General features: G+C 42.6%; 2 protein-coding genes across 9 annotated transcripts; one reads left to right on the top strand and one right to left on the bottom strand.

Annotated features, from left to right (window-relative positions):
* Positions 1–1,327: 1,327 nt before the first annotated feature.
* srsf2a (serine and arginine rich splicing factor 2a) lies at positions 1,328–4,378 on the bottom strand. Of its 8 annotated transcripts, none has more exons than XR_012954634.1 (4): positions 3,810–4,378; positions 2,460–3,348; positions 2,036–2,128; positions 1,328–1,585 (listed from the first exon to the last, which is right to left on the bottom strand). XR_012954634.1 is itself a non-coding variant. In XM_076094016.1 (3 exons), exons 1-2 carry the CDS (start codon positions 4,169–4,171, stop codon positions 3,015–3,017), a joined length of 696 nt encoding a protein of 231 aa, XP_075950131.1. In that variant the 5' UTR covers positions 4,172–4,378; the 3' UTR covers positions 1,328–2,647; positions 2,991–3,014. The 8 variants fall into 8 exon arrangements, 3 of the variants coding, with proteins under 3 accessions (XP_075950131.1, XP_075950132.1, XP_075950130.1); XR_012954632.1 differs by having other exon boundaries at positions 2,393–3,348; XR_012954635.1 differs by having other exon boundaries at positions 2,991–3,348; positions 3,810–4,377.
* rnf157 (ring finger protein 157) lies at positions 3,788–24,092 on the top strand. Its single transcript, XM_076093980.1, has 19 exons — positions 3,788–5,425; positions 8,013–8,131; positions 10,475–10,563; positions 11,132–11,281; positions 12,266–12,383; positions 12,492–12,558; positions 12,652–12,695; positions 13,014–13,061; positions 13,224–13,295; positions 13,458–13,617; positions 14,726–14,838; positions 14,930–15,159; positions 15,485–15,587; positions 15,730–15,838; positions 16,494–16,708; positions 16,805–16,867; positions 16,944–16,992; positions 19,955–20,065; positions 22,104–24,092. Exons 1-19 carry the CDS (start codon positions 5,338–5,340, stop codon positions 22,250–22,252), a joined length of 2,097 nt encoding a protein of 698 aa, XP_075950095.1. The 5' UTR covers positions 3,788–5,337; the 3' UTR covers positions 22,253–24,092.
* Positions 24,093–24,632: the final 540 nt, after the last annotated feature.

The raw sequence follows: 24,632 nt of genomic DNA on the forward strand, positions 1-24,632 counted from the left end.
CAGGTCTGCAGGGAGTCAAGCCGGGTTTACGGTCGGTGAGGGAGTGAAAGGTGTTTTCCTCTCACCTGAGATTTAAAGTCCCAATTAGTCTACAGTGACATGTCATTCCTTGGTCAATGTTTTGCACACTCTATCCTATTAGTTTCAAATAGCCTACCGTACAGCTCTTTCCTTAAACCCGATACTTATATAAATGCTATATTCCAGATGACCCAAATTAAACTAACACTGATACTTCATGTTAGATAATGTTGCGTCTTTAACTTTTGGATATCTATCATAAAGTAAAAACAAACAAACGGATTAAATACATTTTATTTTTATCTGTAAAACATGTTGACACTTTTTTTCAGCCCAGATTAGTGTCTTCAGGTTTTCCCTCTCAGCTCCAACAAGCTCCACGGATAACTTTTAAGCCAACATGCAGACAAGAACCCTGAGAGAGCTTGGAGAAAACATCAAGAAGGAATCAAAGTTGCGTTTAATTAAATTGTAACACTGTTCAGACAAATCTCGTTTATTAAAATAACCCCCCCCCATTTCCTGAATAAAGCTTGTTGGCTAATGTGACAACAGTAGAGCTGAAATCAATCCCAATAATACAAATATTTAATGAATATACATTTAAACAAGGGTGTGTTTTCTTCTTGTGCGTAAGAAAGACAGTTTTTAGTTTTGATTGGAATACATATGGTCTTATTTCTTCTTCTTTTAAAAGCTACACAGTGGTACTTTAACTGCTGGTTAAGTCCATCTTCATAACATCTGTCCTGGAAGTTTGACGTTCCCACAGGGACCCGTGCTCAATGCTAATTTTTGTCCCAAGTGTGTTAATCCGACCGTAGATGTTGTGCTTTAACACCCAACTGGTGTTATCCATCGCTTTAAACATGTGGATGTGTTACACCCTTAAAATATAAATGTAGATTTACAAACATTATCCTTTTGACTCACTCCCTAATCACTGAGACGAGGCCCAGTTTCTTCTTGTGTGGCAAATATCGTATTACGATTCATATCATCGCCAAGACAAATTGTCTAGACGATTCATATCATCGTCAAGACAAATTGTCTAGAGACGACATAACAAAACTCCCATCCACAATGCATTAACAACAAAGATGTTTATTAGCATTCACCTGAAGCAATTACAAGACATTTGAGAGGTTCACAGGGGAATGAAAGACACAAATCATTCATTAAGCAGAATGGACTGCCCTTTAAACCCTTCACTAGGAGTCACACTGGACCCAATTAAAAAAAGAAACAAAAAGGCGAGCAGAGCCAGTTATAACAGTGGATAAACCACAGGGGGGGGGGGGGGGGGGGGAGAGAGAGGAGTGAGAATAAAGATATAAAAGGAAAGAGGAGAGAATCTGTACAGCACATGGAGGGAAGGAGAGGTCACAAGACAGGAGAGGATGGATGATCTGCAACACCTGTGAGCTTACAAACCGGCAGCGGAGGGTCGAGCCCCGGAACAGCGCCGGGCACTCAGCACCGCAACACGCCACACCATGTCACCACCGCACTGCACCGCATCTTAACAGCTAACCAGCATTACTCAACTGCTACACAACTGCGCCTAGTGCACAAAAGATACACAAGAAAGAGGGTTAGAGTCATAGGAAAGCAACTGTAGCCAGACAGAAAATAAGAGATTTTACAGAAAAGAAAATGTACGCTGCTCGATTAGCAAGTCACAAATTAAGTGGCACAGCGATACTTTAATGTTTTTGCCTTTACAGTAAGCCAGAGTGGTATGACATAGCTGTAAAGGCTTTGAACGTCCAACATGACACCCTGCAAATAAAACTCTGTCATGAGCATCTAGAAAGAGTTAAACAAGGGATTTCATTAAAAGAAATCTATATCAATTGAAAAAAGTAGAAGTGTAATCAAAACAAACAATTTAAATGAGAAAAACTCCCTTTCAAACTGCTCAACTTTACAAACAACGATCACATCAAAGTTACAGAATTTGATTATGTAAATTAGGTCAAATTTAAAACATTTTAGACCAAGCGCCAATAACCTTTCAGTCTGCATTCAGTGGTAATAGTGGAGTCCACTTGCTCAATGTGAGACTCTTCCTGATGTCCTCAGCAAAGGCTCAATCATCTGAGACCTGGAAGGAAAGACGCAACGGAGTTAAGGAGTGCAAAACAAAATGCCGTTCTCAACTCCTGCAGCTGACCTGGATATTTAAATACAGTACTGGTCTGATATTCTCCCCCCCTGACACTTAACATTTATCAAACTGCATATTTGTTTCCCTGGGCATCCATCTTCATGTATTATACCCAACATTTCTAGTCATTTTCACATTTGTTTACACACCCCCCCCCCCCCCCCAACAAGACTTACACTCGGGCGAATTTGAAAAACAAACCTCGGGCTCCGTTCCCTTTGTGAGAGGTGGGGACAGTGCTCAGTGCCTGTGATCCCCACGAACGTACCTCACCACACCACCTCATACACCAACTGACAGCCCGAACCACCGCCATTGACGACCTGCTCCTTTAGCAACTGCCATCGCTCTCTCAGCAACAGGCAGGTCACATGGGGCGGGTCACACACTAACTGCTCTCACACTGCCACACCCCCATCTCCTCCTCCTCCTCCCTTTGCAAACAGGACGCCGCAGCTTGGAGGAAAGAATTCCACATTTAGGTGAACGTTTTTTTTTAGTGCAGCACCCCACGTCCCTCCTCCCATACACCCCATTTTGAAATGTATTATTCAGCAGATCACATCAAATCTCCTGCGGTCCGTGTGTGCTTTAGATTGGTTGAACACTCAAGCAAACCAAAGCACAAGGACATCAGTTGCAATCTTATTTTTGTGTGTTGAATTTCTAAATGTATTCAGGATTCTGCAGACTTCGTTGCTTGTGTTGGAAATGACTAACGTAGCACCGAGACTGCAGAATACTAACCCAAGTGATGACAGAAAGCCAAATAATAAAATCCACCCTTTCCCCTGAATACCGTCATGTTGTGTCCGAGGCTGGATTAAGTCTCTGCTCCGTTGTCTTCTGGAGATTTAGGCCTACTCTTGGATTTGGAGCGGGACCTGGATTTGGACCCTCTGTTGGAAGGCGGGGTTCGACTTCTTGACTTGGAGGACCGAGACCTGGAGGGAGACTTTGTCTTACTCCGCCTGGGGGTCCTGGACTTGGACTTGGATTTGGATTTAGACCTCGACTTGGATTTAGACTTGGATCTTGATCTGGAATCGGAGTGGGACCTGGAGCGGCTGTAGTGGTGGCGGCTCCTGGATCGGGAACGGCTTCTGCTCCTGGAGCGGCTGCGGCTCCGTCTGCGGCGACGAGGGCTGCCTGAGCGGCTGTGGTTAGAGAGAGATACACACTTTAACTCAACAAGAGAAAAACCTAAATAAAAGATGGAAACTGACAAGTGTAATCAAAAAGTACATATTAATGAAGAGTCACGTAATGAAGCTTCTCAGACAGAGGTAGCTGCAATGTCAAGCTAAAAAGATCAACTTTTTAATTTATTAATCAAACAAAAATAATCAGATCACTTCTTAAGGACAATAATAGCTAGTTGCAAACATTGTGCATTATTACATCAACACAGTAGTCTATGCAAAACAAGGTGCAATATATATTTTAACTACTTTATGATGCCTCACAAGTTTTAACAACTAGAGACATATTGAAACAATGCTTCAGAAAATCAAGCAGGGAAGCATCGTTTTGCACCATAACTCGTCTTTTTTTTGTTTTGTTTTAACACCAATATAAAATAGTTCCACAGCTAAACCTAATCACACCGGCCATTTACCTCCTGCTTCTGCGTCCGCCGTACCCTCCTCCGTATCTCCGTGGCGGAGCACCTCTGCGGCTGTACATGGAGTCCGGTGGTCGTCCGTAGCGGGCCATTTGCACCCGGAGCTCCCGCCCGTCAAGCAGCGCGCCGTCCATAGCGTCCATTGCGTCCTCGGCGTCGCGCTTGTCTAGGAACCGCACGAAGGCGAACCCGCGGCTCTCCTTAGTGTACCTGTCCCGGGGGATATACACATCTCCCACACGGCCGTACTTCTCAAAGACTCGGCGCAGAGTCTCCGGAGAAGTACGGTAAGTCAGGTTGTCCACTTTAAGGGAGGTCATCCCTTCGACGTCTGGCGGCGCCCTTCCGTAGCTCATATTATTCGTGCCCTTGCAAGTCGAAACCCGTTAGTCCCCCGCCGTTAGGTAAACGGTTACTGCTAGTTTGTAAATCTCCAATTGGTTTATGTGGTTCAAACTGGCGTATCCTTTCAATTGTTTTAATCGTCGTCTCTAACGCGCAGCATTCACGTGAAATGGCGGCAATAAAGCTTTCTTCCCCTCTTTCTTTGCGCCCGTGTTGGCCCGCTCTGATTGGCTACTCAACTGTCTCTTCCGTCACTTTGACCGTTACACTGCCCCCTGTTGGCGCGGAGTCGCTTATAATGGCTACATTGAAACGGACAGTGTGTCCGTCTTTGTTCCATTTAGTTTATTAAAAACATCCCACTAGCTATTTGCAACTTTTAGTTTTTCTAGTTTATCAACGCCTGATATTGTTACTGTGAATCCTGGGTAGTTGTACAACTGTTTGAGTTTTGTGACTCTACTTTTGGCCACAGTCTTTACTGTTGTTGGGCTAAAAAGCGCTTTTTTTACCCTATTTCCACCCATGTCCATATAATGAAAAGATAAAGGGATGTGACTGTTAGTGGTTGCTAGCTAACTTTAGCTCCGTGTTAGCTAACAGGAGAGTGCAGTGTATAGATTCATAACAGTCCATTGGGTAATGTACTTTATGCTCCGTGTATCCCACAGAGCCGTCCTCTCTGCACTGCAGTCAGAGGGAGAGAGAGAGAGAGAGATAAAGAGAGAGAGAGAAAAAGAGAGAGAGAGAGAAAAAGAGAGAGACTGCGCAAAAAAAAAAGGCCCGGATTTGTGACGTCATGGGGCGCCTTTGACAGGATCCAACAACCACCGGAGATGTGTGACCGACATCCAGCGGACCGGGAGGTGTCGACGGGTACACGGCTGTTTTGAGCGACACACACTCGGAGGATCTTTCGCTCAGATTGTGCTGACTGCGACCACCATGAGAGCGCCTCTCCGCTGTTAAAGGGACTCCAACGAACGAGCTGTTGACCACGGAGGAGGAGGGGGGATAAGCAGCCGGAGAACAAACCACTAATCCACCAGGACGGTCACATTCACGGTGGAAGTGGACCGTCCAGGGCAGCGAGGACTGGATTAAATGATAGGGAATAAAAAGAGCGAACCTGAAAGTGTTATGCCCGTTAATCCGCGTGGTCTTTATGTGACTGGAAATGGGAGCTTTAACAAGCAGACAAAACATAGGCGTGGAAGAACTGGACATTCCGTCCAGTTCGGTGTACCGTTATCCACCCAAATCTGGTAAGAACAGACTAACTGTGAAATGCTTTTAAACCTTAATGATGATTTATTTTGTGCTATTAAAGGCATGTAAAGTAGACCTCACCATGAAAACCATCACCTTCTTACAGCTGCAGGCCTTCGCCTCTAACCTGGAGGAGCTACCTGTGGAGAGACCAATGCATGGTTTCTCTGTGCAGCCTTTCTTAAACAGCTTTATATTGTACATTTACGTTTATTCACTCCATCTTTATGTAGCCTACTATTTGATCATGTATTCTAATGTATTTATGGCAGTGCAGCATTGTTGAATTGTCCATGGAGAGAAATTGATAACAACAGAGGGACATATCTATACTTATTTATTTATCTTTTAAAAGTTAATCTTTTAATTTTCATCTATTTGCAGAGTGTCCGATACATAACTGGGATTGGCTCCGTGAGCATCTAGCAGGGAGCTTGTGTTGATGCATCTGTAAAATAAATAAGTAATGATGGAGCCGAAGGGGATGGACATTAAAAGACCAACATAAGCATTAGCGGTGGAGAAATATTCAGTGTGTTGAGTAGAAATTAGTTTAGTTGTTGTTGATAACAGGACTGCAACTAATATTCTTTTCATTTTCCTTTAGTTTGTAGATTTTGTTTATTATATAAAATGTGAGATTAGTGAAAAGTGTCATTCACAGTTTCCCAGAGCAGATGTTGACGTCTTCAAAGAGCTCCAGAAGAGGCACAAAGCCCAACATGTTGAATTTATTATGATAATAAACAGAGAAAAAAGCAAAAAATCTTCACACTTTAGAAGATGGAATTAGAGAATATTTGGCATTAATACTTTGATTAATTAAAATATTTAAAAAAAAATTTCTGTGCCAATTGAATACTTGGCAGCTAATTCAGTACAAATTTATATTCAAATATACACAATTGTGATAGATGCCTTTCCCACGTATCAAATAAGTTCATTATCAATTCACGTTTCAGCTATTTTCTCCATTAATAGAATAAAAGTGGAAATTGCTGTTTACTTATAACTTTAATTTTGCCAAATCTATATAGTGTATTATTAAGGTAGTTCTTGTACCACTGTTTACTTAAATACCTCATAAACTGCATATGAGAGGTTTTCCTTATTTTTAGAAATGCTTTAAAGGTTCATATTGATAATACATTTCAGGTATTGGCACATGTCTCAAAACAAGCTGCCGAACCTCACGCTCTTAACCAGTTGACCCAAATCAAAAACCTCCATGCTGACTTCTTCTTATTGTTCCCCTGTGTGACATTTTATAAATTGCATCAGTGTGTTTATCTCCCCACCAGGCTTTGTAATCCAATATCACCGTCACAAAATCGTATTGTGAAAAAAATAATGTCATTGCTTTTTCAATTCTATCGTAAGCCAAGACATAAAGGAGATGAAAATCTCTCACAAAATGAGACCTGGAACCAAATCGGGGGAATCCAAGTAGAGTTTTATTGTAGCCAGATGTGACGTGTTGGGCTATATTCTGATATCAGAACAAAATATCTTAGATCTATGGTGATGTTATGTGCTGAAGAAAGGATGGAGGGCATAAAAAACCTGTTGAGTTGTGGCGGCCATTAGCGCCCCTCTAAACATAATTTAGATGAATTTGTGACATAGTGGTCCTGGTGGTGGTGGGAAGGGAAGAAAGGAGGTGACGATGGCTGCTGGTGAAACCGATCTGTCAGCCACAGTTCCTGTTTCTGGGATCTGGTGACAAAGCCTCAGCCTCTCCCACCTGCTGTAAATAATAGGGAGGGGGAGAGCGTCATCATTCTGGCTTTTTATAGTTCATGATCTATTTTTCTCCGGTGTGAATGTCTTTAATTTCAGAGCATCCAAACCCTTCCGTTACTAAGAGGGAGAGGTGCCAGACTAGTTGTCCTTTTCCAGCAGATACACAACCTGTCCAGCATGTATTTAAAGACTCCAAACCACCACTGCTGTCTTATGATATCAGCTCACCCTGTGATTAAAAGGCACAACGTCTATTTAAGTTGTGTTGTCACTGACCCACAGTCTTGGTAAACAGGTGGACAAACTGCTGTAGAACCTAAAAACAACCCAACGTCAGTCAGAAGGCCGTCACAGATGCTCTTCAGGGCTTCGGTTGTCTTCTTCAAATCAGTCATTTGTAGTTTCACCGGCCACTTGCACTCGATGATTTGAGGATTTGTCTGCCTGTGGATAACGGTGCCAGCCAAATAATTCAAATATTTAAGGGAAATATTAATGTTTCATGCCAGTGAAGTGTCACATCGGTAGATTTTGCAACTGAAAGTAGGATAACGGCTAAAAAGCTCAGTTTTTAACAGTATTATTGTCTGTTATTGGACCCTAAAATCGTATTTTCTTCTAACAACAGCATCTATTTATTAAACTTTCCCATGAAAATGGAGCCTGATAAGACTGTGCCGTTGGTTTTTGCTTCACTCTTTGAATAGCTGGAAACTTGTTTGTAACCTGTAAATATTTACTAGATCGAAATGCTGTGATGTCATGAATATGTCTTTCAGATGACGTGATGTTTTTTTGAGTCACGTGTGTTTTAACAGATGAATCGTTCTCTGCGTGCAGGCAGTTACTTCGCCAGCCATTTCATCATGGGAGGAGAGAAGTTTGACTCCACCCATCCGGAGGGTTACCTATTTGGGGAGAACACAGACCTTAACTTCCTGGGGACCAGACCTGTGGCGGTAGGTGTTCTCACGCAAATAAGTATTTTTTTTTAATCATTTATCAATCTGCCACCATTTTTTTGGGCTAATTGCTTTTGTCAGAAAAACATTCTCACGTTTGAGAAGAACAAAACAGCACATTTTATTGTGTTTTGGTTTGACAGATGACTTGAATTTAAAAGTAATTTTGCATCAATCGAGTCATTAGGTGTTGCTGTCTCTTCGTCAATTTCAGCAGCTGTGACTCCTGCAGTGGCATTTAACAGGCTTTCAGACCGTCACTGATTGACATTTATTTCAGCGTCTCATCCTGTCAAACTAATTTAAAAAACGACAGTCTGCTGGCTCCCTCGTACAGAGAGGCTGATGAGCGGCGGCTCCTCCGGGGGGTTGTCGTTCAACCTAATGAGCCTGAAGATGACTAATGAAAGCTGTGGGTCAAAGAAAGTCAGGAGAGGAAAGGGAGGATTTGAGTTAACGTTTTTGACAAAGAGAAGCTGATATGAGGAGACTCTGCTCCCTCACTGTGTGTGCTAATCTCAGTAGCACTGTTGTTTCAGTCTAGACCGGGGCTAAAATTAGGAGTGCAGTTTTTCTCCCGATTATGTGGGTGTTTATAATCCTCCTGTGGGCACAGGATGCAGCTGGTGATTTTTTTTTTTGTGTGTGTCTGTCTGGAGCTTTACCAGCGTTATATAATGTTTGGTGTTTTCTAAGCAGATGGTGCCGTGGAATCATAAAACCAACCGCAGTTGTTGTGTTCTCGGTCTCCTGCAGTATGATAATGGCCGGGGCTATATTTAGAGGTTTTCAGAAACTCCTGCATGAAGCACCTGGATTCACAAAATAGATTTTTAGCCATGCGAGCGGTCGTCCACCACTTCGGTCCAGACTGAAATATCTAAACAGCTACTGGTTGGAATGCTGTGGAAGATTGCACAGACGTTCATGGTCCCCAGAGGATGAAACCTCCTAACTTTGGTGATCCTCTTTGCATATAGCACCATGATGAGGTGGACGTTTTGATTGAATACCATGGAATTTGGTACTGACATTCATCTTCCTCTCAGGATGAATTGCAATAACCAACTCACATCTGGGGCTCCAGGTGTGTGAGCCAATGGGAAGACAGAAATATCCCCAGGCATGAGATGCATCACGTCCTTTACTGCCACAAAAGGCTACTACTTTTACAGTTAATTCAACTCCAAGGGAGCCACACAAAGAGTGAAAGGTTCAAGTATTACTGGGCAAATATAAGTTAACCTTCGCTCTTTTATAAAGACGTTTGTATTTAACATTAACATTCAAATCAAGCAATCAAAATTAATTCAGAAAAAAGTAATTAAAAATTAAAGAAACTGGAAAATATGTTTTTTAATTTCTATATGTTGTATGTTTCTCAGAAAACTACTCGCCTGTATTTGAAAAGGAGAGCAGTGTTAGCTTTTTAAAATTTCGCCTGAGCATGTGTGAAGAACCGTTGCTCTGATGTTTCATGATTCTTAATACGTTATGAGACCCACAGTGTTTCCTGTGACTTTCCTAATGAATGGTCCTTTTCAGCATCTGTTACTCCGTGTGTGTCTGTTTGTGTAGTTTACAGGCGTGACTCCCGCTGAGCCCAGATGTGTAACAGCACTGAATATGGTGCCATTCACAGCCACACAAGCGCACACACACACACACGGACACACAGGGACAGATGAGGGCGTGTAGTGTGGAGGTATCTGACCACATCCTGCATGTTTCTGCCCCAGTGATCCTCAAACCACCTCGGCTCTCCTCTTACGCTCAGTCGGCAACTTCAGGCTTCAAACGCTGTGCTGAGAAGTGAACCACATATTGGGTCAAATTTGAAGGTGATGTGGCGACGTAACGCCAGGGTTGTTAATATTGTTTTCTTTAATCGCTAAAGATTAGGTTGGTCACAAGAGAAAATAGTGAAAAGAGGGTATTTTCACTTCCTTACCTGTCACCTGATGGTAATCTTCACTTCATCTGGTCTTTGAAATAAAGACTGCTTGACCCTGGACTGTTTTACACCCCCGTGGTGCCTGCGTGTGCAGAAATGTGCCGAAACACTTTCTGAGGTGTCAGCCTCGTCTCTGGAAAGACACAATCTGAGCAGATTTTTTTGCTCTGGCTCAGCACTTGTCAGCACGGATCCCACTGGTGCTGACCAACCGAAACACTTGTGTTAAGGTTAAACCAGGAGCAGCCGTGGTCATTGTGTAACCCTGAATTCCCTGTGGTTAAGGGAAGAATGTCGGGGCGGTTTTAAGGGAAGATGAACGCTACTACTCTTCAGTCTCATAACATGTATTTTACATCTAGAGTTTGTTTTCTTTTTGTTTTCAGTTCCCGTACGCAGCCCCTCCACCTCAGGAACCAGTGAAGACATTACGAAGCCTTATAAACATCCGTAAGGACATGCTGCGGCTCGTACGGTACGCACCTCTGTCCACCGTAACATACACCTAACCCCTCATCACACCATTGCTGCACTTTATGTGCACTGAGCTATTTTTAGACAACAAACCACAACGGCTAATTTAAGGGATAGTGTCATATAATTCATGTTTGCTTGTAATTTATATTTTTACTTTCTTTAGTACTTTCTTTAACCCATGAAAGAAACACAATTAAGCATCACAACATAACATCCAATTACAAAATTCAAGGCAAAAATAAAAGCACAAAATGTCCCTTATGCATCAAAACAGCACAAACACACATACACAAAAAATATGCTTTAACAAACGTAACAAATATGACAAGTGATCAAAAAAACATGAAGCCATGTAATGAACATTATTGATATGTTCATTACATGGCTTCAAACAATAAATAAATCCCCCAGTTGCAGATAATTTCTGTGTGATTATTGAGGCATAAATCACTCTATAATTAGATTTCCCGCCTGTTTTATAAATGCACACTCACCATGACTCACACTCATTTACTCAAAAGGAAATAGCTTTTGATGCCGCTCAGATTTCTGTTCTCGACTCGTAGGTGCAGCGAGGACCTGAAGCTGCCGGGTGACGAGGCGGAGGGGAAGAACCGGGCCTGCTACAACGTGGAGTTCACCTTCGACGCTGACACACAGGTGGCCATAACCATCTACTACCAGGCCATAGAGGAGTTTCACAATGGAGTGCCAGTGTAAGTGGAAACATGGTGAACAGATAACACTGGATGTATTTAAGATATTCGCTAAAATCCATTAACCAATCTTTTTGGTCAACATCAATATTTTTCATTTGACTGATCACTATGTATCGAGTTTTAATCAGTAGAATTTGCCTGTTTTTCTGTGTCTGTGTTGACTCAGTTTTCTTAAAATTGCCACTTTATTGCTAAACACTATACTGTCTGCAATCACTCTAGAAAAGCACAAATTTCTTCCGCTCCAAAGTTGAAAATGTGTCATTTATTTTGCCATAATCTCTTCAAATGTTTTTGTACAAACTACTTGTTGACAGCAGGTGCATCCTTAAGCACTTCCTTGTAAGGTACTAACTTCCACACGGTGTCCTCAAAAGTGTGATCAATTGTTCCAGTGTCGATTGGGGTTGAAGACTACAAGTTAGAGAGCAAAATAAATAAATCTGGGGGTGTGGAGTTAGACAGAAGTGAGCTTTCCAGACCTTTGTAGCCCGACTCGGTATCAGCAGATGAGTTGAGGAATCAGAATCAGTATCGTATGGAGTCATTGCATCTCTAGTAAACATCAAAAGAGGGACATCTGCTGCCTTTAGTCATCGTTTAAAAAATAGAAATACAGGCTAGTATAGAAGAGAAAAGCACTGCTATAAATATCCATGCAGACACTCATAAGGTATGCCAACATGGTCGTACATATCTTATACATCAGCGTTTGCATATGTTGCATAAAGATCTGTCTGTGATTCTATTTCTGTTCAGACATGCAAGCAGGCGATGACTATCCTCCGCTTCACATAACATCTTTAAATACGCAAAGAAAATGCATTCAACACTTGACAGCCTGTTATGTGTTGCGTTTGTAACCAACAAATGGATCATCCACATGTCAATCTGCAGCAGCGACTTCCTGATACCGATGAGCTGACTGATTTGATGTATTTTGTGCATTGATTGACTGTATCTGTGTATCGTTTCCTGCAGTTACCTGCCCCAGGACAGCTCTCTGCAGTCGGAGACGGTGCACTTCAAGAGGGGAGTGGGCCAGCAGTTCTGTCTGCCCTCACACACCGTAAACCTCAGCGAGTGGGCTGACGAGGAGGTAAGCAGCTTGTGCCGGTCGGCTGAACACTGAAACACTCTGCGGCTGTGCTGGGAAACCAATTTTCTTTTACACATGAGCAGATAGAAATCTACTTTCTCTCCTCAGCTGCTGTTCGACGTGGACAAAGAGGTTTTCCCCATGGTGGTGCAGGCTGTGGTAGATGAGGGGGATGGTGAGTTACTGGTTATCACACCGATGGTCTCATGTGAAAGTAGAGCCGCTGAATTTTAAGCAACGACGTGCCCGCTGTGTTTTATCTTTACAGAACATTTGGGCCACTCTCACATACTGCTGGCTACATTTGAAAAGGTAAGAAGGACTCTCTTTGCGGCAGGCACAATATGTTTGCAGGAATTTGTCGTTCTACAGACATTGCTGAAACGATTTATCGACGGGAAATCTTTCAGTAGCTATTTTGATAATTGGTTCATATTTTTAGTCACTTTTCTTGCCCAAAAAAATGAGGCAAAACTGTAAGAACATGAGAAGTCCTCTCCACAGCATTACAGTTCAGTTGAGTGTCAGTCAAATATAAACAATGCCAAAGAAAAACAAATGAAGGGCTTTCCAAACAAATATTTTAATTATTCAGACAAAGTAATAAACAACAGTTGCTTTCTTCTGCAGCACATGGACGGGAGCTACTGTGTGAAGCCTCTGAAGCAGAAACAAGTGGTGAATACACCTGTTTTTTCTCTCTTCCTTCCTCCTTTCGTGAAACATTTTTTAAATGTTTTTGAAAGACAAAGATACACATAGTTTTATTTCCCTCTTGAACATTACCCCTGAACCCACGAGACCTGCAGCCGTCATTCTTTACTACCTTCCTTTTCCCAGGTGGATGGAGTGAGTTATCTACTGCAGGAGATCTACGGGATAGAGAACAAATACAACAGCCAGGAATCAAAGGTAAATATCTGAGTTTATTTTTCCGTCTGATCCTCTTTGAGTGAGTCAGAAGTGTCACGGCAGTGTAGTAAAATAAATCAGCGTAACTGTCTGTCTGTAGCTCGACTGGATGGCTTATAAATTCCTTCTCCTCCTAACATTCAAATGTTTTTTCATCTCCAGGTTGCAGATGACGAGATCAGTGACAACAGTGCCGAGTGTGTGGTGTGTTTGTCGGATGTGCGAGACACACTCATCCTGCCGTGCCGACACCTGTGTCTCTGCAACGCCTGCGCAGACACTCTGCGCTACCAGGCCAACTGCTGCCCCATCTGCAGACTGCGTAAGTTACCACCTACGATGAAGAAATTATTTCCAAAATGAGAGTTCTGGAAACCACTTTTCCACTGCTGGAAATAGATTGTTAAAATGGATGAAAGGTGTTTTCTAAAACCGTTAATGCTCCCTTTAAAATTTCAATTTTACTATAATAAAAAAGTGAAATATTTGGAGCCAAAATTGGTGCAGAGGATCAAATGAGAGACTCAGATGTGTATCATTAAAAAAGGATTGTTTAAATCTGCAGACTGTTTAAGATTGTTGCTACACAGGAATCATGGTTACAGCTTGTTTGACTCCTGGACAAGAAAGATGTGTTTTATACCCAGAGGACAATTTTTGAATGCAAAAGATTACGTTTGTTTTTGTTTCATTTATTTAATGGGCCTGTTGATGTTTGGTTTGTTCTCATGCAATATCTATTTGTAGCCGTTCCTGTACAGAAGGAAAAAAACAAAAAAGGGAAATTTAAACAATAGCAACTGATTCATCGCCGCTGACTGACCACTGCAGCAGAGAAAAACTACTAAACTAAAATGCAACATCTGGGAAAAGCAAGTTAACACACACACACAGAGTGAGACTAAAGCAGACAGAAACAGTGAGTGAGAGAGACGGAGTAGAAAAGGAGAATTACGCAAATTAAGGGTTACCTCAGCAGAGCTCTCTGTTCAGCAACACAACACAGGCAAAACAGTTATTTTCCCCCTTCTGTGTCCTGCAGTCTTCTCCTGATTATTGTTCTTGAGTTTTTGTGGCTCGTAGCAGCTGCTCCAGTTCAAGACTCTTTACATTTTTTTTATTTTTGTTGAGCTGATAAGATCAGGCTTTTAAAAAATATTTTCTCACATATGGCCTTCCAGGATGAATACACGCTTGTACTTCCAAAAGTGGCCTCTCTTGGCCATTGTTCAGCAGAAACACTTTCTTTTGCACTCCATTTATTTCAAAACAGTGCGGCTTAGATCTTATTTTACAGCACTTTAGGCTCATTGGCCTTTTTTATATTAATCGTGGCCTCAAAATACATCCGTGTAAATGTCATTGAAATTATTATTAGATATACAAATTATATAAATACAGTTCTATTGTCATCTTGTTTTTTCTTTAAGCATTCAGAGCTCTGCTGCAGATCCGAGCTATGAGGAAGAAGCTCAGTCCTCTGTCACCTACCAGCTTTAACCCCGTCATCACTTCCCAGACCTCTGACTCGGAGGAGCACTCGGTGAGACAGAGCTGACCCAGAAAAACAGAGTAAATATGACATAATGATCATTCCCAGTAAACTCACCAGTGTTTTATCTCCTCGTTTGCAGGCGTCGGAGCACATCCCTCCAGGATACGAGGTGGTGTCTCTCCTGGAGGCCTTGAACGGCCCCCTCAACACCTCCTCGGTGGATCCTCCTCTCAACTCCGGTCCCAGCCACGTCTCCGGAGTGCTGCCCCCGTACAGCAGTGAGCCTCAGCCGGCACCGGCCCGCTCCCTTTCCCCTCTAGACCACTCCAACTCCAGTCAGGGACTCAAACTCCAGAAGAGCGGTTCGAAGTGAGTGTTAGTGACAGTTGATGTTTTTTTTTTTTTTGCTTGGGATAGCAGATGTCTTTGGGACATGATCGTGAAATCTTAGGAATATATTCAAAAATCAATTCACTGTCGTCTCTCCTTCTGTCTCCTGCATCCAGAGTCACTTGTGTTAATGAAGTCTTTAGCGCTACTTTTGTGTTTATTTGTTTTTAGCAAAAAATACCCAGAATATTTAAATGCTAAAGACTTTTTTTGAATTGTTCTTGTCTGTGTTTTCACAGTGAAGATACATCAAACCCACTTACTGTTATTTTTGTCTGAAGCTCATCCATTGTGTTTATCTTAGGTCTCTCTCCCAGAATTCCTCTGTGCTCCCTGAGGAGGAGGATGAGAAGTCTTGCAGTGAATCGGAGGCCTGCCGCCACAAACTCGCCGTGGACCAGCAGGAGGTGTGTGTGTGTGTGTGTGTTAAACAAAGAGAAAATACATTATTGTGACTTCTAAGGCTGTGGAAGTGTACACATTTGTTAGTGTGTTTGGGGTAACATGTGGTGTTGTGAGCTCTTCTCTTACCTCTTTGTTGTTTCACAGAGTGGAGTGACTCCAGACAGCGAGAACCTGACTCTGTCCTCGTCTGGAGCAATCGACCAGTCGTCCTGCACGGGAACCCCTCTCTCCTCCACCATCACCTCCCCTGAAGGTACACGCACGTTTGTCTTTCTATACCTACCTTAAAACTAAATCTAAGCAAGTCATCACCTTCAAACAGCCCTTTGAAGCAGTGGGAACCGGCCAAAATGTCCTCACTAAAATGGTTTTGAAACTGAAATTGGTCCTCACAGAGACAGCAATGCAAGCCCCCCACACACAGAACCAAACCTAAACTGACAAACACAAAAATTCAAAGTAGCAGTGAAAATCGCAACAACTTAAATCCCTTTCGTTTCCTAAAGACAAAATATGTTTTCATTAGACAGTGTCAGGTTAGCTTTATGCTAAGCGACGCTAATCAACCTCCAGGCTCTAGCTCCGTACACACTGCAATGTGCACAGACACGGAACTGTTATCGATCTGTTCATCTAATTCCCTGAAAGGAAGTGAATAAGCGTATTTCCTGAAATGTCGAACTATTCCTTCAATGTGACGAGACAATGGAAAAAAAAACAGAAAACATTTCTTCTTTGCCCACTATTCAGAAAGGGCAATAATCTACTGTTCTGCTGTTGGTAATTCTGTGAGAGTAGGGACTACTTTCTTTTACAAATGGTGTAAATCTCACCCGCGACAAACAGACAATAAAAATATCCTCTGACCTGGAGCCCAACCGTGATGTGTGTCTCCGTCTGTCTGTCAGACCCAGTGAACAGCAGCCTGGTCCACTCAGTGATGTCCATGGCCTCGTCCCACTCGCAGCACTCCCACATCAGCACTGACACCATGTCCTCCATGTCAGGGTCCTACCTGGCCGGGGCCGAAGGCGAACCCGGGGGGGACGAGGGGGGAGATGCTGAGGGCGAGGAGAACCAGGACGCCCCCATGGAGAGCCGAGGACCGTCGCAGCAGGACGGGGTGAGGAATCTGGAGGATGGAGGAGAAAATTGGCTGTGAGATCCAGAAATGTTTTATAAACACGTTGGACTGTCTTGTATCGTTTCTTTCATTCAGGAGTTTTCCCAGGAGCCAAAGGAACAAAACTACTCAGTGGCAGTAGAGGAGCAGGACTCAGAGGTGAGTAATACATTAATTTTATGTATTTATCTAACTTTTATTAAGTCTTAAAAAGCTTCTTTCCTGTTTTCTCCAGGGAAACGATGTCACTGAAGAGGACTGCTCCTCCCCGTCTAATGGGAAAGGTAACTATGTGGACCATCCCTCACCTTTCACCCCTGATCTCTCACCTCCCTTTGCATTTTGTTGCTCTCAGCCCATGTGAAAAAGAAATACACCTTTTCATACAAACATTATACATTATGGACCGAGTGGTCGATATTGTTGCTGTCCGTAAACTTTTTCGAATCATGGCTGAGTAATGACAACCCTTTCAAATAAAGGGATTCTATGTCAGATATTGTCCTCTAGATGGGGCAGTCCCTTTCAAAATGCACGTGATGTTGGCTGAAACCACCACAACATACACAATCTGAACTGGAGTGAATGGCTTCTCATACAGTATGTGTGCACTAGAACTTCAGTCTACTTCACAGTGAAGGCTGAGCTCCTAAGACTCTACTTCACAGTGAAGGCTGAGCTCCTAAGACTGACCTAATTAAAATACCAGTTGTCACTGATTGTCCCACTTTAATCTTCCTCTGTGGTCACAGAACTGGACTGGATGAGGCAAGAACTGGCTCCTCCATCAAATCAAAGATCAAAGATGACTGTTTCATCAAAAAATTATCCTGCTTTAGTTGAGAAAAGGACTTTCCTGTATTACCTGTCCTTTAAGACACCAGCAGCCCAAAGATTCTGCCAGAGCAAGTCCCACTACAGAAAACAGTCCTTGTCTTTATTTTGTTAAAGGATAAACAGGAACATTTACTGTCTCAGTTCATGTACCAATTCAGGGTCTGGATTCTCTGTATTTCTGGACCAAATATGTTACAACAACAAGACCCGTTTCAGTTCAAGAGTTCCTTCAAATCTGGCAGATAAGCAAGTTTATTTTGTCCTCTGTGGCTCCACCAGGTGATTCCACCAGGTGATTCCTGAATGTAGGCTAACGTTAGCAAGCCAGCTAATAACGCGCAAAATGTAAACAAACGTAGTGAAAGAGATCAAACTGATATCAACCCTACATCCTTCAGAGCATCCATCCCTGACTTGTTACACAGTTGACAGATCAGACAGAGAAAAGTCTATTTGAGGGACATTTATTTATATTCTTCCCATATTTTACAATCACTATTTCCTTATCGCTGGTAGTCAAGCAATTAGCCACAAATATCAACATATTCCAATCGATCGGAGCATCCTTTCATTCACAACAGGAAATGAGCACGTACAGGCATCCTGTGTTGTTTAGATGAGGTTCTGCTGCACACCAGGCTACGGGCTGCATTTGCATGATTTGCACCGCTATATGAATATTTGTGTGTACACATGTGTGTGTGCTTGTAGATTTAATGTAAGTGTATGAGGTGTATCATTTAGATGTTTATGTTCTAAAAAGCTCAGCACTATTTATATATTTTTTGCTGCTGCATCGTGAAGGGAAAGCTTCTTCATGCTCCATCTGTGTGTGTGTGTGTGTGTGTGTGTTTGTGTAAGTGTGTGTCTGTGTGTGTAAGAAAGAAAGAGTGATGGAGTGAAAGTGTTGTGGTGTACAGAGAGTGTGAGTCAATGACCAGAAAGGCTTGAAGCAAAAACAACACGGTCACCTTCATTAAACTACAGTTTGAAACTTGTATATGTAAATTAGTTTCTCTGTGGATTGTGTGTATGTGTGCGTGTGCGTGTGTAACACCTGGGGCCAGACTGAAACGATCTACCTGGGTACCTGTGAGTTACCGAATGACCTTTCAGTTCTTTAGGAGACGAGCGGACCTGTGCTGCCTGACAGACTGTGAATGTGCACACGTGCTGTAGGATGTTATGTTTGCATCTGCACCAGCGCTGACAGACAGCTTCTGTATGTGCCCTGTCTGTGTCTCTGTGCTGAGCTGCCAATCATCCAGTCATCCTCTTCCTCATTAGCACGCACACACACACACACACACACATATACACACACACACACACACACACACACACACATAGGCTTGCTGCAGGCATGAGGCACTTAATCAAACATGTCAGTATCTGTTATCTGGCCATGCTGGAGAAGGCAGAAACATGCTAACGTAGACAGTTCATGTTAATATTTCTGTCTCATGTGTCGGCTTACCTTATTAATGAGAAAATAGAACCGAAAATCAGAAGATCATATGATGTATGATATTATATTGTACTACATTATCTTGTACTATATTATAAGTAGTATGTACAACTGGAAAAAAATCCCTGAACTGCCAGTTCTTAGTAAGAAAAGACCAAAATATCTCCTCCTATATTGATGGTAAACTAAAGGGCAAGATGAGCTTTGTTTGTTTTTCTTCTCTGTAAACAATCTTACCATTTTGTATATTCTTTCTAATTCAATTGCGCAAAATGAGCCTTGCAAGAATTAGATCACACTTGTTGGATTATTGTTGATTGCTTCTTAATAAGAGTCTGATTCTTTCAATTTGACATTCTGCTCAGTGTGGTCACGCACGCCCCCTCAACTGGATTATGGAATATTATATATTTGTTAGAATTCATGAAGCTTCAGACCAAATGGAAAACATCAGCAGTCTTTGTGTCTAAGAATCCGTGGACACACACACACTTTGTCGTAAAAAAATGTTCTTCAAAAAAACTGCACCAGGCATATCAGCAGGCTGTTTTCTATTGATTGCAATGCTCGTGCCTCTGGGGACCAGGGGTCGGTCCCCACCTAGAAAATTGGTCCCCATGGCGTGAGTGATATGTCAGGTGATGGACCCCACCAGGATAGAAAAACGCACAGACGCACACACACGTATCACACAAGTCTTCCAAAGACACTGTGGATCAGAGCGAATCAGTTGATTTTGGTGTCCTTTAAATCTCACGTCTAAGTCAGATACATGGTGGTAAAATCATTTATTATTTTATTAATGCCATTCCAGCATGGCCAACCTCACCCCTCCACCTCTGACACCATGCCCCCCCCCTCCCTCACCCTGCCTGTCCCACTCCCCCCCCCCCCCCTGCTGTGCCTGGCTGCTCTTATTTGACTTTTGCCCTCGCTTGCAGGTGGGCGGAGCAGGTGTCCAGAGTTGGCCAATAACAATCAGGGCGTCGCCCTCTGTGACACGCCCTCTTTGGGGTTGGATAATGAGCAGGCTCCCGACGGCCGAATCGCCGGTGAGTGGCAACCCCTCGAACATGGACCGATGAGAGCTGAGGACTGGGCAGGAGAGTGAGGGGTGTAAAGGGGGGGGGGGTGATGAGAGATGCAGGAGGGGAGGAAATGTGAGGAAGATGATAAAAAGGGTGCGTGAGTCAGAAGACTTAAGAATTTCTGACACATCAGCTTGCTATGCTAACATGCTAATGCACATTAAAGCTAGAAAGAAACAAGAAAAAACAAATTAGATCTAACAAATTAGAATTATCATTTAGTCGCAGTTAGTGACCACGGAGGAGGTTTTGTAGCATCTTTGCCCAGCATGAAGATCTGGAGCCCTCCTTCTTCTCTTCATCCCTACACTTTGGTGTTGTTCTGGTGCTTCATTGCTTTTTTCAGTACTGGTTAGCTGTGCACTCTCTCCCTCCTCTCCCTCCTTTAGCTGAAGCCCTGGTGTGTCTTTCTGTGTGTGTGTATGTGTGTGTGTGTGTGTGTGTGTGTGTGTGTGTGTGTGTGTGTGTGTGTGTGTGTGAGATGAGTGCATCTTACCGTGTGTCTGACGAGCGCTTTCTGCATGCTGTCTTTTTTGTTTGTGTGAGTTCGAGTGTGTGAGAGAGAGAGAGAGAGTCTGGTCCATCCCAGAGTTTGAAGTTCATGTTCAGTGTCTGCCAGCTCCGAGCCGCTTTGCCAAACATCTGCAACTCATTCTCACACCCCTCCATCTTCCCTCCCGTCCTCTCCTAATCATCCTCCCTGCTTTGAAACACTCAGCTGGTTACTGTGATGAGAGCTAAAGGTGTCAATTTTGTTCTTGAAGTATTGGTTGTTTAATTAACAATTGAGTGATTTTGGGTTCAAAGTAGCCTGCTTTGCTCTGCATCCTTCTTGTAGCTCTCAGCCACTAAAACCCTGATTTATCATCATCACCTTGAGCCTAACGTCACCTCTTTGGTCTTTTATGGTGGATGGTGTGACATGTTTTCTCTTTCTGTGTCGTAAAAGTTTTCTGTTATCTCTCTGTTTCTCTCCTTTTCCCCTCGTCATTCTTCACATCTTCTACTGTCTTTTCCTGGACATTTTCCTCCCGACCTCTCTCCTCTTTCTTTCTCCTCTCTTCCTTCTTTCGCCTTCTTTCGGATGGACAGATGAGGAGTCGTGCCCAGTGCACATTGAGGACTAGGTATGGAGTTATGGTAGATGGTAGATCAGACATCAGGGCCGTATATTGTAGTTTGCATGAACCATAACAATCACCCTCTTTTGTTGTTTAATTGTTTGTCATGATTCAGTTTTATTTAAGATTGTATTCCCAGACAAATACAGTAAGTACAGTCATCAAATATCTTTAAAAATGTGATGGGGAGTCTTGCTCTTTATGTACAGCATTTATCTTTTCTCAATCACAGCTCAGAATATAACTTGCTGATTAACAGCTGATATCACTTAGTATTTAAATTCTCCGTGGTCGAGACCTGAAACTATCAATAATAATTTCAGTCCTCGGCAGATATTGAGTGTTATTCACTGTGAGTTAGGACCATATTGTTGGTTGGCGAGGCTTTGAGTTAATTCTAACTGAAGTGAACCGTATTACAGGCCATAAGGACTGCAGTGTAATGCTTGGTGTGAGCATGTCCAAAGTCTTATTAACTTGGGTCAAAATTACAATGATATGAAATATTACGTCAGCCAAGTATTGTGCAGTTTAAGGAAAATTATCATGTCCTTTGCAAAGGAACAAGTCAAGAATGTCCCAGCTGCAAACTTGTTTTTAACTTTTTTTCCCTTCAAATTTCCCGCATTTCCACTCAGGTTTTTTAATGCATAAATTGAAAATGCGCATGGAAACACACTTTTCAAAACCAGGCGCGAGAAGTTGCCCTATGAGTAGAGAAATAAGTAGAAAATGAGTAAGACAGTACTCTGCTGTCTTTAAGCTGTGTCTTGCTGTTGAGACATTAATTTACACCAGAGAAATACAACTGTGTCCTCAAGAGGTTTGAGGTTTTGCAACATAAACCTCTTCTCTTTCTCTCTGCTTCTTCTCTTCTTCAGGTCTGATGTATCTTGGGGGCTACAGGCCTGTTCTGGAGCCCCTCTGCCATCACACCTCCACCAGCAACATCAACCTGGAGGAGCAGGGGCCTGAGAACAGGGACGGCCAGAGTCCTAAACATCCCCGCCGCGGACCACTCATTGTGTAATGCACCTGAAACACACAGACTTCTCCGTCCAGAGTCAGCTCCTCTTCTTCTTCTTCTTCTTACCCTGCCATAGTGCTGCATCGCTGGATACTATCCTCACTGAGCAGGGAAGCCCCCCCCCTCACACACACACTCCATCTGTCGCCGATGCCGTCGCTGAAACTCATAGAAAGAGGAGGGAAGAGGAACAGAACATGTCTGTCGTCTGTGCACTTTTATCTCACAGGAGTTTCTTTGTTTGTTTTTTTTGTCTGTGAGCTTACACAGAATTTATTAGCCTACTGCTACGTTATTATTTATTACATGTACTCCTAACTAATGAGAGCTGTGTATCGTGACACTATCTCCAGAAAAATACCTGCTGCTCCTTTCCTCTCCTCTCCTCTATTACCAGCCAAACAGTCAGGGGCTACTGTGATGGGCAATCTGATGTATTACTAATGTACTTCTTCTTCTCTCTTATAAACTGTATGTTGAACAAGTGTTCGTACACTATTTAAAAGTCAGCTCACACCGGACTACCTTACCTTAGCGAACTAAAACCTGCTGAATTCTCTCTTCGGATCAGGGAGCTCCCTCCTCAACTTCGCATGCAGCTTTTGACCTCTGCTGATGTTTTCCTCTCATTCCCGCCATGATTTTCAAACAACCTCTGCCGAATGTGAACACAGAAGCGGTCGGACTTGTAAGGCGGCGGACGAGGCAAGAAATACTGGCCAAAATGAACAGAAATGGACTGACGACAACATAAAAAGACTTCTTCACCTAGAATGTAGGACGATGAACGTATATCTCTCAGAAGGGGAACGTACGAGACAATTAAATTATCTAAACTGGAATGAAACATGAACTTTGAACCCTAAACTGGTTCTCCAAACACACACACACCACGCCATCCTCTCCTTCTGCAGCTCCATCTTAGCATGTCAGTATTAGCGTATTGCAACTGGAAACCAACAAGTACAACCAAGCAATAAAGTTGCCGAAGCAGGGTCTCCTGCAGGAGGAGGCTCACATGCAGTTCAAACAAAAACTGTTTGCACTGGCCTGTTGCATTCAAATCATTTCAATGTTTAAATGTTTTTTTTATTTTTATTTAAATTTTGCCATTTCCTTTGTGAGAAAAACATCCTACGTATAATTTGAAAACCTAAACGTGAGATTTAGGCCACACTGTGGTTAGCTTGTTCATCCTCTTATTAATATCACCTCGACGAGCCCTTTTCTCCTCGTTTGTGAAGCTTTTAGTTGTTTTGGTTTTGTATAACTTTAATGTGTATCTCACCAGTTGTTGATGTTCTCTGTTACTGTGTGTTAAGTTGTTGCAAAACACTGTGTTGTTTACTAGGATGTGAATGAAAAGGATGAAAAGGTTTACACACTTGCGCACACATAACGAAAACTGAAAAGGGACGATATCGACATTTAATGCACTATTCTCTGTTTCCTAGACAACACACTTTGCGGTGCATGAGGCGGTTGTAGAGTAAGCATGTTAGTCTAGGTCAGCCTGCACCCTTCTGTAGAATACTTGATGATGGATCATTGCATACACACAAAGCCGGATCATATCCATCTGTAGTGTTATATATCGGTTGCTGGCTCCCTATTCCCTTGACCCGAACTGTTACGGTCAAGAGGACTGCACACCTATATCCAAGCTGCAAACAGTCATGTGACCACAGTCCGAATGTGTAGATGAAGCCGTTCTCTGGCACCAGTCGCAGTATGATATCAAAGGAATGGGTCCTGAATCTGCAAGACCCCCACTTTTCTGGAACTATGGGTGAAAAAGTGACAAAGATAACATCAGATGGACAATAAAGTTTTTGCAACTAAATCGACAGAGCGATGTGATGTTTATTTAAAATGGGAAAGACTCATTAATCAGCGCAGGGTTATGTTTGGTTCATGTGGCTGAAGATGAAACGCAGCTCTGAGATGTTTCCTAACATGGTCACCTTCACTGAAATTCTCCTCGCTGCTTCATACAATCATTTTTCAAACTCTGCTCTGCAGCTTTTTCCCACCATAGAGCTTAATTTGTATTTCTGCCACCAGTATAAATAACCTCTAAGGACTGTAAATAACCATCTTTCCCACAGAATAAATTCAAATATTTGTCTGCTTTGCATTATTTGCATTTGCCAGACTTTTTTTTGGTAATTATTTTTTCCTTTATAAACATTATAGTCACTGTTTTCCAGCACAAAGGTATCTTTTTTGCAAGCATTAAAATGTGGCCAGCCCCGTCTCCATACGGATTATTTAATAAATCAACAATTTACAATAAAGAAACAAAACCAAGAAATAAAACAAAACAAGAATGTTTCGTTTTAATTTAAAGGTGCACAAATAAATATGTTTATGTTAACAAAAG

This window comes from Anarhichas minor, unplaced genomic scaffold (genome assembly GCF_050575085.1).
Source record: "Anarhichas minor isolate MPS153535 unplaced genomic scaffold, ASM5057508v1 ptg000017l, whole genome shotgun sequence".
Lineage (NCBI taxonomy): Eukaryota > Metazoa > Chordata > Actinopteri > Perciformes > Anarhichadidae > Anarhichas > Anarhichas minor.